The sequence below is a fragment of the Haemaphysalis longicornis genome, unplaced genomic scaffold, assembly GCF_048455015.1.
Source record: "Haemaphysalis longicornis isolate Haplotype H1 unplaced genomic scaffold, Haemaphysalis longicornis Haplotype H1 scaffold_3, whole genome shotgun sequence".
In the NCBI taxonomy this organism is placed as follows: Eukaryota; Metazoa; Arthropoda; class Arachnida; order Ixodida; family Ixodidae; genus Haemaphysalis; species Haemaphysalis longicornis.
The window spans coordinates 61,411,019-61,427,916 of record NW_027526335.1 but is presented as its reverse complement, the minus strand read 5'-3'; the positions used below and the strand labels follow the sequence as shown (position 1 = coordinate 61,427,916).

Below are 16,898 nucleotides of genomic sequence, written 5' to 3'. Positions count from 1 at the left end.
TTGTTCTCCTACACTACACTCCTCCAATGAGCAGGTCCTTCACCACCTTTTAAAGGGGCCGTGAAGGCAAAATGCATCATTGAAAGAATTAGCTTTGGTAACTTTCTTATAGGGACCGGTCACTGCTCAGGGCGTGACAAATAAGTACACCCAATGCTGCCCATGGAAGCTTGAGCAAACTCTGGGTCGGTGACATAGGTTTGGGACCTCTTGGTTGCTTATTGATGGAATTTGGTGTTTTAAATGGGCATCCACTGGTGCCATTGAAGTTTTACGAGCTATATAATTAGTTCAATTAAGTGGTGCATCAAAAAACAGATTCTCTTATTGCACTCACCAGGGGTTTTAGTACTGCAAAATACAGTTTACATTTTCATGACAAACATTGTTTTGTCTATTGTGCCTCCAAAAATGGCTAATTATCTCTATCTTGGGGACTAATTGACTGACTCAAAAAATAATGTCAAATTTGAAATCAGTGAAAAAAATGCAGCAAGGCTGGTAACTTTCACAGAGTTTACTCAAAAATTAAAGCAGCTGTTTTAAGAGCAGTGTCCTGCATTAATGAACCAAACTTGTATTCCGCCTACAGTTATAGGAGCATTAAAAGTCACCGCTAAGATGAGACTGCGATAGAAAAGCATCCCAATGAGCTTGCCCCACTGCATCCACTACAACATAGCTGGTTCCCAAGGCCCTGCACAGCAGTTTACTCGAAGAAGAAATCTTCTTCGAACACAGGTGTGGCCAGACTTACCCGCTGACTTGGAGGCCTGGGCAGGGGCAGCTGGAGGGCCTACCCGTTGAGCATTGCTGTCTTGAGATTCGGGAGTGGAAGGGACGCAGCAGTGGGCATGGCATGAGCCGAGCACGCCATCCAGGCAATCCGGGGGCGTTCCCACAATCTGCAGCGGAGAGTCAGCACCAGCCAGAGTTATCTCCTCCCTCACGGGCTTCCCAATCTACGTACGTGTACCAATGCCATACAAGTTTACCTTCATTACAGTGAGTTGATGGCATATCGACGTGCTTTGTGTGCATTTAGGCCTAGCATGGAGCAAAAATGAAGAAGGAGTGTAGTGAAAAAAAAGTGTGGCGAGAAAAGCACGTGCTTGAGCACATCAGTGGCCCGTAAACACCCTTTGGGAAGTGGGTGAAGGCTGTGGCTCTCCTCAGGCAATGCCATTGTAAGGTATTGCAAAAGATGCACAATGCCTGCGTAATGGTGAAGCACCTTGGGGCAAACTTTGCATATAACTCGCACGCACCCCAGTTTTTTTTCATTCAAAGCAAAGCAGAGTAAGAAATGTTTACTCATGCCAATTTTTATTACCCAATAAAACGCAAACACAAGCTGTCATATACGTGACACAAACTGCACTGCTTGCTTTGAGATGGTTGCTATCTCTGAAAAATCTACACACGACTTTCACAGAACCTATTACCAGGCTGCCTTTCAATATTCCATTTGCTTTATTTTGATTTTAAGGGGGGACGTGGCTTTCAAAATCAACTTTTTTATTTCTTTGTGGATTTTGATGAAAATTGGCACAGCAACTGGAAATGCTTCTGTGATAACACCATAAAAATTTGAAGTTAATATTCTGATAACTTTTTTATGTATGAAATTTTCTTTCTGTTCCGCTTGTACCGAGCTTGAGCGGCTTATAACACAAGATAGAAAACTTGTTCGAAGTGCTTTGCATTCTCAAATGAATGGACGAGGTCGTGACAGTTTTAGAATTTTTTTTTTACAACACAATGTTTTTTAGTTTTCATTTTTTTAGAGGTTAATGTGCAACATGCATGTCAACTGTGAACGATTATTTGAATAAAAAAATCACAAAAAACAAATCTGGAAAACTAAAAGTGTCACGACCTGAACAGTTCATCAAGGAATGTAATGCAAGAAACGGAATCAAAATAGACCCAGCAGTCACGAAGAAATCCCTGGGACAAGCGACACAGGTGGCAAAAAAAAAATGTTTTGAGAAAACGGCTTCCGAAGTTGCAACATAGGTTTCACATATCAAAAGTCGTCACGGTTGTAGCCTTTCATGTCCTTTTGAACATGGGGCTTCTGGAAGGCCTTGCCTTGAAATTGGAGTGCCTTTTCAGCCTTTCTCTTTCCAGAAAACATCATTTTCAGCTCCTCCGTGAAGAGTACATACCCCCCTTTGCAAACCAAACGGAGGGGAGATGGGTTTCAATGGGCTTTCAATGCAAAGTAGGTTAGTTGGTTGGCTGTATCGCACTGGACAACCTCCTTTTGCAGTGTTGTCACCATGGCAACAAGTTAAGCATTTTTTTAACTTAAATTTGAACATTTTTGGCTTTTTTTTTTCATGTTTTATCTTGCCTGGCACAGCAACTTAGTACTCATAGTGCAGGTGTTCATTGCCAAAAGTTTGCATACCACAAGGTTGAAAATGAGCTACTTTGAAGCTTGGTAGAGTATTCTGCATAACTTCCAACTTCAATGCAAGAGCATATTTTTTTTTACTACTTTTGACATTCAAGGCATCCAATATTCCTCGCAGCACAGCCAGTATGCCCTGAGCAATGGTATCAATAATTTCCCTAAAAAAATCACTGTTAAATGCTGCCACAGTAACGTACATTTTTAACGCAGAGAGCATATTTTATTCCTATATTACTAACTCAAACCTGTTTGCATGAAAATTACAAGTGCACGGGAAACATTGCGCAAGAAAGGCGATATGGCTCGCGCGCATCGCAGCGCACGCTTACCGCGACATATCGAGCTTTGATTATACCTGATATGGCTGGTCAGGTCGCTTTTAAGATTAAAACTAACGTCGCAGGCATTAATTACAACTACTGGCGTTCAATCGTAACCGGTTGCCCAGTCATGTGATGCTCCAATGCGCGTCGGCTATGCCGTGCGCGCCGCAGCGTTTGACGCGTCGACCGTTTCTTTCTCAAGGCTAGCGAGCCCACAGTCAAAACACAGCACTAACTAAGCGTGTAAACATCGCAAATCCGACTAAAAGTTCACTTCACGAACCGCTATCGCAAGCGCGCACACCGCGTCACCCTCCGGGGTCTGGCGACTGTAGAGTCACGCGCACCACGAAGCGTTCGATGACCTCCGCCTTTCGAGCCACACAACTTCCCGTAATCTGGCTCGTTATCTCTGGCATTCCCATCGCGATAACGTCCGTGTTGAATACCACAGATTGAACAGAAACTCGGCCGAGCGAAGCGGCGAAAATGAACTCAATCCGCTCGCTACGCAGCTCAGGCGGCCGCCATCTTGCGTTGCGCCCGCGACATCCAATCAGGAGGGTCGACGTTCTGCGCCCCGACCGGAGGACCAATAGCGCTTCAGCATTTTTTTCTAGCTTCGTTTGTGCGTCGTTTCTTTTCTGCCGTTTGTGCGTTTGTGAATGAACGAAGATAAAAGAGACGAGCGGAACCGGAAAAACGATCGCTCGGCCGATCTAACCATATCAAAATGGCCGCGCCCGGTGGCACCGTTGCGGAGATAGAGCGCTCCGAAAATTGCCGTTTTTTCGCCCTTTTGCGCTGATAGTTTGTCACCGCGCCTGACAAAAGTATTTTTTTATGCCACTTTGCGACGCTTTTCAGCGTAAAAACTTTGCAGACGCACAGAATAGGAAACATAGAAGCCGAATATGCGGGTTTCAAAAAAACGATGTTTTGGTCATTTTTCCGAAGTTGAAAGCCGCGTCCCCCCTTAAATTATGCCCACACATTTTGCAGTTTAGACAAGGTATCAGCGGGATTCCACTGCACCTGTTTTTTTGCCCTTTCCTTTTTCAAATAAGATCCTGGCCGATACTGGAAACACCATAAATATTTAGTGCAGAGAGAGAGCGGAGGCAGTTAGTGTTTTTCTACGTGCATTAAGGTGCGATGTGCAACAACTGTGTTGGAGCATAAATAAGGAGGATCCAAGATGTGCACTTGCCCCGTGTTCGCTCATCTTCAGCCCAACTGCTGCGGTTACCACCCTATTGTATCACAGCTTCAACCAGCTTATCAAATGTACGTCTGATAACAAGTAAAAGAAGGAATGAATAGAAATCGTACTACTATCTGTAACGCACTTATTTGAAATTGACCTCGGCACCTGTCCTGCAACTCCAGCTTCCAGTTCAAAAGGCACTCAGGTGTCGCATTTCAGGCGTTGCTCAAGAGTAATGCATTTCCTTCAGTAGACTGCAGAGACTTTTACATCTTTTTATAGTGACAGCACTATTACTTCAGGCACAAACTCAGACAATGCCTGCTCATAGCATCAATCTTCCCTGCAAGCTGGGCCAAGGTCAAGCCAGAACCTTGTGCAGTTGTGCAGTTAAACCATCCAATCGCTCATTAATTGCAAAGTGAGGGGTGCAGAAAAGGGGGCTGGGGAAATTGTAAGGGCACATGCCATCAGAAAATGACACAAGGAGGCACTGGCTGCATCAGAGTTCACTGTGTGTTTGTGCCTGCAACGATGGCTGCGCCAAACAGAATCCATGTTTTGTCTTGCAGTGCAATAGTGTGCACGTTCACTGCCTGCTGTAGATGTGAAAAGCGAGCTCTCATTTTTTCAAAACCACATTCAAATAACTGCAAAAAAGTGTTTCAGGAATAGAGCAAAGGACAAGGTGCAGGCCCCTCGCCTTGGGTTGCAGGATAGGAGCCACAGTTGTGGCCATGGGCGGAGTAGCTGTGGTCGACGGCTGAGGCCACCTGGGTCCCGGAGGTGGCGGAGCTGCAGACGGTACCGGCACTGCGTTCGTAGAGTTGGACCCTTTCCGCCTCGTGGAGGGAGGCACTTTCAGCTCTGCTTGGGAAGGAAAACGCGAAGCCCAATGAAGACGATGGCACAGAGAGCGAGCTGCACACATTCTGGGCCAAAGGTAACACTAAGGCTTCCTGACTCAAATAAAACTGGACAGCCAAAGTGGGGACCATAGGGGGAAACATTGGTTGATTGATTGATTGTAGTGTTTAACGCGCCGATGCAATGCAGGCGATGAGGCGCACCATAGTGGAGGGCTCCGGATTAATTTTGACCACCTGGGGATCTTTAACGTACGCTGAAATCTCATACACACGGGCATTTTTTTGCTTTTCGCCTCCATCAGAAAAGCAGCTGCCGCGGCCAGTAATTGAACCCGCGTCCTCATGCTCAGCAGCACAACACCTTAGCCACTGAGCCACTGCAGCGGGTTAAGGTAAAACAGACTAAGTGAAATTTTTTATTGGATGGTGCAATTTCTGACAGCTGAGTGTTTCTGCATATGCAGTTTAGCAAATGTAAAGTGTGAAGATAGGCGCCAGACTTGTTTGACAAAAAGCATGCTTTGCAATTGCTATGCCATCCTGAACAACCTTGTTGCAAAACAGCCATGTTTCTGTAAAGCAAATTACGGAGTGATGAAAAGGTGCATTACTGCCACAGATATATTTTCTCAACGAGCACACTTTGGCTGGTCTTTCTTTACATTCGCCGTGCAGGCATGCAAGCATGTATCCACCACCAGACTGTAAAACCGATTACAATGTGGAATACTTTTCTTGAAACATGGCACAGCTGTAAATAACTGCTCGATTTGACAGCAGAAGCGGCACCTGAGGTAACAACATGATTAAGGGGGGACCCTGGTATTGAGGACAGAAAATTTACCAAAAAACCATTTTCTGTACTAATTTTATGTCAGTCATTAGGTATTAAAGAATTTACCTGAAAAATACTATAGCTGTACCATACGTATTTACAAAGCTGTCGCCATTTGAAGTTGCCTAAACGACCATTTTTGCCTATCGCTTCCAAACTCTGTGCCTAGTTTTCTAAGAAACAATTTTTTTGCCTTGTTGAGTAGAATATCTTGAGATGTAGTGATCAGATTTGCATAATTCTTGCTACATTTGAAAGCTTATAAACTGCACAGTGCAAGAGAACCACAGAAACAATTTCTTTTTGCTAGCACAAGACTTTATGCTGTCCATTTTACGAAAGCATTGGTAATTCATGATCTTGCATTTAACAAGTTTACAGTGTTCGCAGAAACAAGGCTAAAATTACTTCCGTGGTATAGTTGCACTGCCTGGTCCTTCTAGAGCATAACAGGATAAAAAGTATTGGAGTATTTCATAGATCGATAATAAAAAAAATTGCCCGAAACGGAACAGCACAACATGTTGCGCTATTCTGATTTTGCACCACAGATGAAAACTCACTGCATATTTGCACTCCGGATGTTAAAATACAGCTGAACCTCGTTATAAGAGACACTGATGTAAGAGACAAATGGGTATAAGAGACACTATTGACCCACATGGTTGGCTGCCCTATCTTTCCCATTAAATCGACCTATTTTATAACAGACATCGGATATAGAAGATTGGTTATAAGGGACAAGTCATCCTTGAACTTTAATCAATAATCTCGCTTGTAATAGACATTTTAACTTCAGACGCAGTGCCACCAGTCACTAATTGCAGCTGCTGCCATCCTGGAAGCACAAATGGGCGACAGACGCCTGCAGTCGCTATTTATTATAACTTCAGCAAACACACAGTGGTTCAGTCAGCTATGAAATGACAATGAGAAGCCCTGCCAAAGGAAATGCAACTTACAGAAGTGGTTGAAGCTTACTGCCATCCATTGGATGGAGCGCGATCGTACATGCGGGTTCTCTTACTGGCATAGCTCCCAATCAAAAAGCATCGCAGATATTGAGTCCTGCAAGCATAATGAATAGCCTGAGCACACAGCGGAAGAAGCTGTGTGCTCCGCCTATTCATCAGGCTTGTGAACTCAATATGTACGATTCATCTTCCACAAACGAGGAAAGAAAAAAAAGCTTGCAGAATCGGTTGTAAAATATCCAGTGTAAATACAGTCATGAAGCAAACAAAGATTCAGAACTGTTTCATAAATTCTGGGGGCCAAACATAACTTAGAATGATTCTTTTAAAACATGCTGTAGCATTCTTTTGAGCTTGTTTTAGTCATAGGGTGCCCACATTGAACTAGGGTCTGATTAGTAAGTGAAAACATGGTACCCTGCTTATAAGAGACATCTCGTATAAGAGACAGAAACTGCTCCCCGGTACGTGTCTCTTATAAAGGGGTTCAACTGTACACTTAATGTGTAAATATCAAGCACTGTGAAACTTAAAACTTGTCGGCCTTGCTGCTTTTTCCCCCACTGATTTCAAATATGCCATTATTAATCTTGGTAACTAATTGACTTACTCAAAAAATAACGACATATTTGAAATCAGTGGGAAAAAAGCAGCTAGACTGACAAGCCTCACGGAGTTTACTTTAATGTTAAAATGTTTTAAGAGCTATGTCCCCCCTTAACTGCGCATGTTTGCTCCTTAATACACAAGGCGCGGGGGTGGTCTCACCATCGTCGTGGAAAGGTTTGGTTGAGTCGCTCGGGTCCTTGTACTTGGTTGCATTGTCCACCGAGTTTCTGTGCCCTTTCGTGCCCTGCTCTGCGTGGCTGCTGCTGTTGACTTGCACCCTGGGAGCATAGAGGTAATCTTGAGAGTAATGCTGACACATTACGGTGCATCATCCTTTGCAGTGGCCAAGTTCAAAATTGCACCACACCACGTGGGCTTGCCAAGACACACCAGCAGGCCCTATTATTCTCACCCCAACCACCCTCAAGCAGTGGGAAGCCGCGCTGTGCAGTTCGGACCCTGATGACCAGCGGCAGTTGGTGGACCGGTCATGCAGGACTGCCGCTGCCGCAGGATCCCTGGACTGAGGGCTTCACCCGCTTTCAAGCACGAACCTTTTTCACTTGAATAAATGTTTCACCACCACCACCACCACCACATGTACCCACGAGAAAATGGTAGCTGGTCCCAGCTGGTTTATGGTTAAATTCCCAGCTGGGCCCAGCTGGTCTTAGCTGAAGCCAGCTGGTTCCAGCTGGGAATTTAACCATAGACCAGCTACATGTTCAAACCGAATGGGAGCGAAGAAGTGTTGCAGAACTCACGTATGATGGGCACTGGCAGTGTGCTCAGCCCTTCGATGCCATTCAAGAATGTACAAAGCCGCCATGGCAACTAGGCTGTGGAAAGAAGAAATAAGCAAATGTGCTGGCGGAATTCGACGCCTTCTTGGTGTGCCGCGTAGTACAGGGTGGTGCGACGATAATTGGAACACTTTAAAAATTTTTCCTGAGCGAACCGCCACTCTGTTCATGCTCAAACTTCCCAGGTCGCATTTTGTGGTCTATTTTGTTTGACACTGGGAACAATGACAGTACTTGCCTGTTTATTCTGAAAATAAATAAAAACGATTTTTGCCTATGGGAAAACGGCGGCTGATTTGGACGTGAGAGCCAGCGCAAGCTGATGTTGGAACGACGGCGCCACCTGGGGTATGCAGAGCAAAATGCATGTTTGGGATTCACGGTAGGAAAGAGCCAAATGATGTAGCAGGCCATCAGAAAATGTGAAACAGTTTTCTGATCATCTGCTAGCTCATTCCCTGGTGCATTTTCTGACCATCTGCTACACCATTTGGCTCCTTCCTACCGTGAATCCCAAACATGCTTTTCACTCTGCATACCCCAGGTGGCGCTGTTGTTTCAATATCACTTGTGCTGGCTTGCACGTCCAAATCAGCCTCCATTTTCTCATAGGCAAAAATAGTTTTTATTTTGGGAATAAACAGGTAAGTACCGTCGTTGTTCCCAGTGTCAAACAAAATAAACCACAAAATGTGACCTTTGTGTGAAGTTTGAGCATGAACAGAGCTGCGGTTCCCTCAGGAAAAAATTTTTGAAGTGTTCCAATTATTGTCGCACCACCCTGAATGTTAGCTCAAAATGGGTGCATGGAGATGCTGTGTTCTCAGCCACAAACATGGAGTAGTATTTTGGTTTTGTCAAATGCAACCACATAGCATTTGTTAAAATGAAGCCACATAAATGCAAGTCCCTTAGTGGTCCAAGAACAGCGCTATAAATACTCATAAACGTACGAAATGAGGCTGTGCTACGAGCAGCACAATATGAGTACTAAAGCTAGCTCGAACCATCGGTTCCATTTCGCCCTCATTACAGCCAAGAAGAAGTGTTGGTCACTTTAACGTGACAAAGGCAATAAGTTGGGCTGACTGCTTGAGTTTCCGACCATAGGCTCCCGTCAGCAGCACAATGGTTGGCTTGACAAGCCAGGGCCAAGACCAGTCAAGCAGCAAGCAACGCAGGGGGAAAAAACAGCGCAAAGACGGGGACTAACGGACGAAAAGACAGTACAAGCGCTGACTAACAACTGGGGGTGCTTTACTGCGTTCTGCAATTTATACACGAGGAAAAAGTGACGTCACAACCGTTATTCCCCGTCTTTGCGCTGTTTTTTCCCCCTGAGATGTTAAACCAACTAGCCCAATCCCAAGCTTTAAGCAAGCAACGACAAGGTATTGTGCATTTGTAAAGTTTTCCAAAAACTATGCCATATGGGAAGCTGGTACTGCAACTGTGTGCCATCGTGGGAGTTAAAGGAAGAGTACATGTTGCGATTGGCTTATACAAGGTGTTTCACCTAACTTTAGCCAGTTTAAAAATATTTCGATGCACTCTAATATGACGCAACCAAATGCATGTCACTAACTTTTCTATGTTTCTCATGGTATTTGTTGTATGTTGCTTAATTAGATTACTAGTCGATTTTAGTTAGCCAACTTTCAAACCAACAAAGCTAGGCAAAAAATCCCAATTACAAAGTTGCAGGGCGGTATACTCAAAACGCTAGAATAAACACTTTCTGTCTTCCTATTCATTGGATGTTAGTATTAGGTTTTTCAGTGCGTTGAAGATGCCCGCGAAATACAAAAACACCGCATGATGTGCCGGCTTGCACGTCGTGATTGCAGTGCTCCCAAACGTTGCGCCCGCAAACTGCCATCGGCGCACTGCCGCCTATAAAGTGACAGGGCAGATGACGAACCTGTTGGTTCCGGCAGGACAAGCGATAACCGCTGCATCTGCTTATTGCTATTGGCGATCTGTTGCGAGAGAAGCACATCGCTGGCGTAAACAGCACAGCCAACGCATACGTTGCTGCCCTGTCGCCTTTTAAGCAGCAGTGTGCCTATCGCAGTTGGTGCGCGGAACGTTTGGCAGCACTGCAATCAAGTCGCGCATGCTGGCACGTCGCATGGCATTTTTTTGTATTTCGCGGGCATCTTCAATAAGCAGAAAAACACTAATACTTAATGGATAGAAAGACACAAACTGTTGGTTTGGATGTGTTAAAAACCAATCTGCAACTTTACAATTGGGATTTTTTGCCTAGCTTTGTTGGTTTGAAAGTTGGGTAATGAAAATTGACTAATTATCAAATTAGGCAAAACACAAAAAGTAGCCCGAGAAACTACGCGTAAAAGTGAGCAACATGCATTTGGTTGTGTCGTCTTAGAGTGCATCGACATATTTTTAAACTGTGGCTAAAGTTAGGTGAATATAATTCACGGTATATAATTCACCAGAAAACACCTGCACTGCCTCAAGCCTACCGCCCCAGTTCATCTGCTATTCTGAACAGCGCATGATCTAGCTTAGATTGACTATGGTGCAGGTTTTCTTGTTTTACAGAATGTTCTGACAACTTATCTTAAAAAGGCCCATTCAGCATTAGTTGGTATTGCATTTGACCACAACATTCAGTATTTGTGTCAGTGTCATTAGTTTGCAAGGGGATGCAATTCAGAGCATCTCTTGGCCCTTCAGTGTAGTGCTATATTTCTCCCCATTACACTAAACGTTGCAATTATACGAATGCTAGCAGTGTTCATGAAGCTGAATGGCAACGCTGTAGTACAGAAGCTTGTAACTGAAAACAAGTACTCACCAAAATGCCATCACAAGAATGAGGGCGATTATGGTTCCTTGGACAAACTTATTGCTACAGAAGGGCCTTTCCCTGTGCTTCTTGGCCCCCGAAGCACTCCTTGAAGGGTAGGAACCACGGCTGTCCAAAAACAGAAGCGGTTTAAAGGTGTTAGCTTGGGAATAACTGTAGTTGCTTATTTGAAACCTAACACATCAGAGTTAATTCAAAGCAAGCATTAATCCTAATTTTTCTTGCCCTTTAGCTTGAATGCACGCACATGCAATGCGCCCATATCTAGCCACAAGAGCATGTATACATCAAGTGAACAAGAGAGCGAGGAAAGTGTTCAAATATCTCTACCAGCTCACCTGTTGCTGCTGGAAGAAGACTTGATGCTGTCGAACCGCTTGATCTTGCTCAGCTTGAGATTTATCCTCTCCAGTTCGTCGATGCGGGTTTCGAGGTTATCTGTCACCTTGCAGAGCTCCTTCACAGCGCCCACATTCTCCATGAAAATGCGGTCCTGTAAAATAGATTAGGTGCACATTTTTACATGCAACAGCCCTTGTTTCACCTGCTCTAAGGGAAGCACAAGAAGAAGGGAACGGCGAGTGGGTTGTTGGGGATGGACAGAGAATTGAAGGCAGGCTGACCCTGTAACTGCCACTGCACTTAAGGGGGCATGCTGCTCTTAAAACAGCTTCTTTTAATTGCTAAGCAAACTGTGAAACTTGTCGGTCTTGCCGCCTTTTTAATTACCACTGAATTCAAAAATGTCGTTATTTTTTAGCAAGTCAATCAGTTCCCCAGATAATTAGAGATAATTAGACAAAATGAAATCTTTCCATTACTAAGAACACTGGTGAACGCATAAGAGGAGCGGTTTTTTGATGCTCCACTTGGAACTAATTTTACAGCTCATTGAACTTTTGTGGCACCAGTGGCAAGGAACCATTTCGAATGCCCATTTCAAACAAGATAGACTAGACTAGACAGAATAGACTAGACAAGACTACACAGAATAGACTAAACTAGACTAAACAATAGACTAGACTGTTTTCTATTGTTCCTTCAAAAATGACTATCTAATTATCTTGGGAACTAATTGACTTGTTAAAAAATAACGACATTTTTGAAATCAGTGGTAAAAAAAGCAGCAAGACCGACAAGTTTCACAGAGTTAACTTAAAAATTTAAAAAAATTCTTTTAAGAGCCATGTACCCTTTCTCAAACACCGGCATCCAGCAACAACTGCCTGTACTTCTTCACATAATTATAAAACAGGAGGGGTTTAACAGCAGGGCACTTGCAAGACAAAGCATGCAGAAATGAATTGAAAGAAATTCGAAAAATGAAGGAAGAAGAGGCGGACCTTGTTGACAAGGAGGAAGCTCTCAATGCAGTCGCCGTTGGCGAGCTGCACATCGCCACCCTCGCGCACGGCGTCGGGAAGGATCTGCTGCACCTCCTGCGCCAGCACTCCGGTGTCCGTGGCCTCTGAAATGCCTGCCTGCTCCAGAAACTCGGGAATGTAGCGGTACCGCACGATGCGCATGTTGGACACGTTCTTCAGCTGCTCCCTGGTGTCCAGCTGCAAGCGAGGAAATTCGCATAAACTTAGAATTCCGCTAGGCTGGCTTGGAAAAATCAGTAATGGAAGGGAACTTTTGCCTTGGTGTGTGGCCAAGCCCGGTCAGTGCATAAAATCTGCAGCTGTACCTCACTGAAATGAGGCATATTTATTTATTTTCATTTATATGTACATACTGCAGCCCAATTGGGCTATCGCAGGAGTGGGTTGGTACACAGAATGCAAAACACTTTTCTGCACAGAATAACACATATAAAAACACAACACATTTAAATTCACTTATTCATAAAGTTTAGACATAATAGATAATGAGTACAGCAAAACATTGAAATTATGCAAAACTGACATAACACAATCAATTTAAATTCTGCAAAAATTTTTCCAAAGGCAATGACCTAATTTCACCTGGTAGTAGGTTCCATTTTTCAATTGTTCGCGGGAACAAGCTGTACTTAAGGGGGGACGTGGCTTTCAACTTCGGAAAAATGACCAAAACATCGTTTTTTTGAAACCCGCATATTCGGCTTCTATGTTTCCTATTCTGTGCGTCTGCAAAGTTTTTACGCTGAAAAGCGTCGCAAAGTGGCATTAAAAAATACTTTTGTCAGGCGCGGTGACAAACTATCAGCGCAAAAGGGCGAAAAAACGGCAATTTTCGGAGCGCTCTATCTCCGCAACGGTGCCACCGGGCGCGGCCATTTTGATATGGTTAGATCGGCTGAGCGATCGTTTTTCCGGTTCCGCTCGTCTCTTTTATCTTCGTTCATTCACAACCGCACAAACGGCAGAAAAGAAACGACGCACAAACGAAGCTAGAAATAAATGCTGAAGCGCTATTGGTCCTCTGGTCGGGGCGCAGAACGACGACCCTCCTGATTGTTGGATGTCGCGGGCGCAACGCAAGATGGCGGCCGCCTGAGCTGCGTAGCGAGCGGATTGAGTTCATTTTTCGCCGCTTCGCTCGGCCGAGTTTCTGTTCAATCTGTGGTATGCAACACGGACGTTATCGCGATGGGAATGCCAGAGATAATGAGCCAGATTACGGGAAGTTGTGTGGCTCGAAAGGCGGAGGTCATCGAACGCTTCGTGGTGCGCGTGACTCCACCGTCGCCAGACCTTAGAGGGTGACGCGGTGTGCGCGCTTGCGATAGCGGTTCGTGAAGTGAACTTTTAGTCGGATTTGCGATGTTTACACGCTTAGTTAGTGCTGTGTTTTGACTGTGGGCTCGCTAGCCTTGAGAAAGAAACGGTCGACGCGTCAAACGCTGCGGCGCGCACGGCATAGCCGACGCGCATTGGAGCATCACATGACTGGGCAACCGGTTACGATTGAACGCCAGTAGTTGTAATTAATGCCTGCGACGTTAGTTTTAATCTTAAAAGCGACCTGACCAGCCATATCAGGTATAATCAAAGCTCGATATGTCGCGGTAAGCGTGCGCTGCGATGCGCACGAGCCATATCGCCTTTCTTGCGCAATGTTTCCCGTGCACTTGTAATTTTCATGCAAACAGGTTTGAGTTAGTAATATAGGAATAAAATATGCTCTCTGCGTTAAAAATGTACGTTACTGTGGCAGCATTTAACAGTGATTTTTTTAGGGAAATTATTGATACCATTGCTCAGGGCATACTGGCTGTGCTGCGAGAAATATTGGATGCCTTGAATGTCAAAAGTAGTAAAAAAAATATGCTCTTGCATTGAAGTTGGGAGTTATGCAGAATACTCTACCAAGCTTCAAAGTAGCTCATTTTCAACCTTGTGGTATGCAAACTTTTGGCAATGAACACCTGCACTATGAGTACTAAGTGCCAGGCAAGATAAAACATGAAAAAAAGCCAAAAATGTTCAAATTTAAGTTAAAAAAATGCTTAACTTGTTGCCATGGTGACAACACTGCAAAAGGAGGTTGTCCAGTGCGATACAGCCAACCAACTAACCTACTTTGCATTGAAAGCCCATTGAAACCCATCTCCCCCTTCGTTTGGTTTGCAAAGGGGGGTATGTACTCTTCACGGAGGAGCTGAAAATGATGTTTTCTGGAAAGAGAAAGGCTGAAAAGGCACTCCAATTTCAAGGCAAGGCCTTCCAGAAGCCCCATGTTCAAAAGGACATGAAAGGCTACAACCGTGACGACTTTTGATATGTGAAACCTATGTTGCAACTTCGGAAGCCGTTTTCTCAAAACAGTTTTTTTTGCCACCTGTGTCGCTTGTCCCAGGGATTTCTTCGTGACTGCTGGGTCTATTCTGATTCCGTTTCTTGCATTACATTCCTTTATGAACTGTTCAGGTCGTGACACTTTTAGTTTTCCAGATTTGTTTTTTGTGATTTTTTTATTCAAATAATCGTTCACAGTTGACATGCCTGTTGCACATTAACCTCTAAAAAAATGAAAACTAAAAAACATTGTGTTGTAAAAAAAAAATTCTAAAACTGTCACGACCTCGTCCATTCATTTGAGAATGCAAAGCACTTCGAACAAGTTTTCTATCGTGTTTTATAAGCCGCTCAAGCTCGGTACAAGCAGAACAGAAAGAAAATTTCATACATAAAAAAGTTATCAAAATATTAACTTCAAATTTTTATGGTGTTATCACAGAAGCATTTCCAGTTGCTGTGCCAATTTTCATCAAAATCCACAAAGAAATAAAAAAGTTGATTTTGAAAGCCACGTCCCCCCTTAAATAGATTAGTTCGTGGATGAAAAGTTGCAAGGTTGAGTTTGTGGCTATTTCTAGTAGATTTAAGTTTATCGGGCGACAAATAGCTGTTCTGTAATGAGTAGCGTGAGGTATTCGTAAGAATATGTAAAAGTTTAAGACATTCGCGTTCACGGCGCTCGGACAGTGGTTGTAATTCTAGTGTGGCAAGGTGGGATGACGGCGAAAAGCTCCAATCGAAACGGCGGAAAATAAAACGAATGGATTTTTTCTGAACAGATTCAAGTGTGTTAATTTCAGATACTTTATAAGGGTTCCAGATGGCACAGGCGTATTCTAAGATGGGTCGGATGAGAGTTTTATATGTTAGCAATTTCGTTTCGAGTGGAGCTTCTTGCAATGTACGGTTTAGGTAGCCTAACTTTTTTAGAGCTTTGTTGCATGTATAATCAATGTGCCTTGACCAAGACAAGGTAGGCGTGAAGATGACGCCCAGGTACTTGTATTCATTCACCCGCTGTAGGGAAGAGCCGTTAGGCATATGCCACAATCTAAGCTATACATGCACTGAAAAGCCTGCGACTAGTTGGTGTTATGGGCAATTTTGATTAATCGAAACTGTAAAATGATTGCTCCCCTTTCTTTTAATTAAGGTGAAATGTTCCTACACACTACTCCAACTTTTGCATACTGCGCCGTGTCTGTGCTGTTGACCAAAGACACTGAAACGTCCTTAGGTTACTTTTCAGCCTTTAAAGTGTGTGCCATCTATTAGCAACCTTGAATCTCAAGGCTGATTGCTGATGGCATCAGCGCTGGTTGGTCAGAAGCAGGAAAAATGTATCTGCTATACTCGCGATTATCATAACTGAAGCTTGTGTGAATTGTCTTCATTTCGACGCAAGAAAATGTCAGGAAAAGAGATAAGCAAATGGCGTTGCGAATTGCAAACGTTTCGCATGAGCACCTCAACTGCTTAGCAATTTGCCATGCCTTTATGTTGAAATTGCTAGTGTCACTTTCCCCGGGATCTTTTACGACCCTGTTGTCATTTGTCAGCAAAAAACCTCTCGACGAACCGCACATGCCTGCTTCGTCAGTTGATTAAGGACTCCCCAGAAGTAGCTCATGCCTCCTCTAAATGACGCTCACCTCGACTACGTCAGACTTTGCCCTTTCGTCAGATGGATGCATAACTCTGCCCGTCACCCTCACGTTCCCATGCACAGTCAGGGCTTCATCGGGCTTGTCAGTGTTGATCCCAACTGGGCCCTGCAACGAGCAAGGAGCGTCACCAACAGACTCACGTTGAGTGGCTGCAACTCATAAAGTGGCTGCCCCATCGCATGACTGTTGCACGTACCACATGAAAAATGGACTCTGCTGCCAGCCCCTTTTGCCAGGACAGCTCCACGTCGTTCTCAAACTGACCAGGGTTTGATGCCTGTGTAGAAGCAAGTGGTTAGCAATCGGAGTGGGATGGGAGTGCAACGGGGAGAAGGGGGGGAAAGGGCGGGGGGGTGCGTACACTGACCCGCACGATGATGCGCTCGGAGGCCTGTGAGGCGATGGTGTAGGTGGTGTCGTTGCAGTGCGCGCACAGGCTGACCACCAGGTTGAAGTAGCGCTGGTCCGGGTTGGGCTTGCCCTTCTTGCGCATGTTGTTGGACGTTGTCTCGCTGAAGTGCAGCCGCCCGATGGTGCGCTTCACTGACTGGTTGTTGCTCAGGTCCACCCTGCAGGAGTCACTGCACGCTCGTCAACGCGCACTCGAACAGAGGAAGGGGACAAGGGA

General features: G+C 44.6%; 1 protein-coding gene across 3 annotated transcripts in view; it reads right to left on the bottom strand.

Moving 5' to 3' along the window:
- The window catches only part of LOC144174506 (uncharacterized), a 110,750-nt gene that overhangs the window by 8,082 nt on the left and 85,770 nt on the right, over positions 1 to 16,898 (bottom strand). For 2 of the 3 annotated variants that reach the window (XM_077703240.1, XM_077703242.1), the window contains exons 12-21: positions 16,638 to 16,851; positions 16,467 to 16,547; positions 16,256 to 16,375; positions 12,222 to 12,440; positions 11,217 to 11,371; positions 10,867 to 10,986; positions 8,004 to 8,078; positions 7,399 to 7,517; positions 4,656 to 4,819; positions 758 to 905 (exon numbers count right to left, since the gene is read on the bottom strand). In XM_077703240.1, coding sequence (XP_077559366.1) covers positions 758 to 905; positions 4,656 to 4,819; positions 7,399 to 7,517; positions 8,004 to 8,078; positions 10,867 to 10,986; positions 11,217 to 11,371; positions 12,222 to 12,440; positions 16,256 to 16,375; positions 16,467 to 16,547; positions 16,638 to 16,851 — 1,415 coding nt within the window. The remainder of the gene's footprint in view (positions 1 to 757; positions 906 to 4,655; positions 4,820 to 7,398; positions 7,518 to 8,003; positions 8,079 to 10,866; positions 10,987 to 11,216; positions 11,372 to 12,221; positions 12,441 to 16,255; positions 16,376 to 16,466; positions 16,548 to 16,637; positions 16,852 to 16,898) is intronic. The other variant, XM_077703241.1, reaches the window with a different exon arrangement.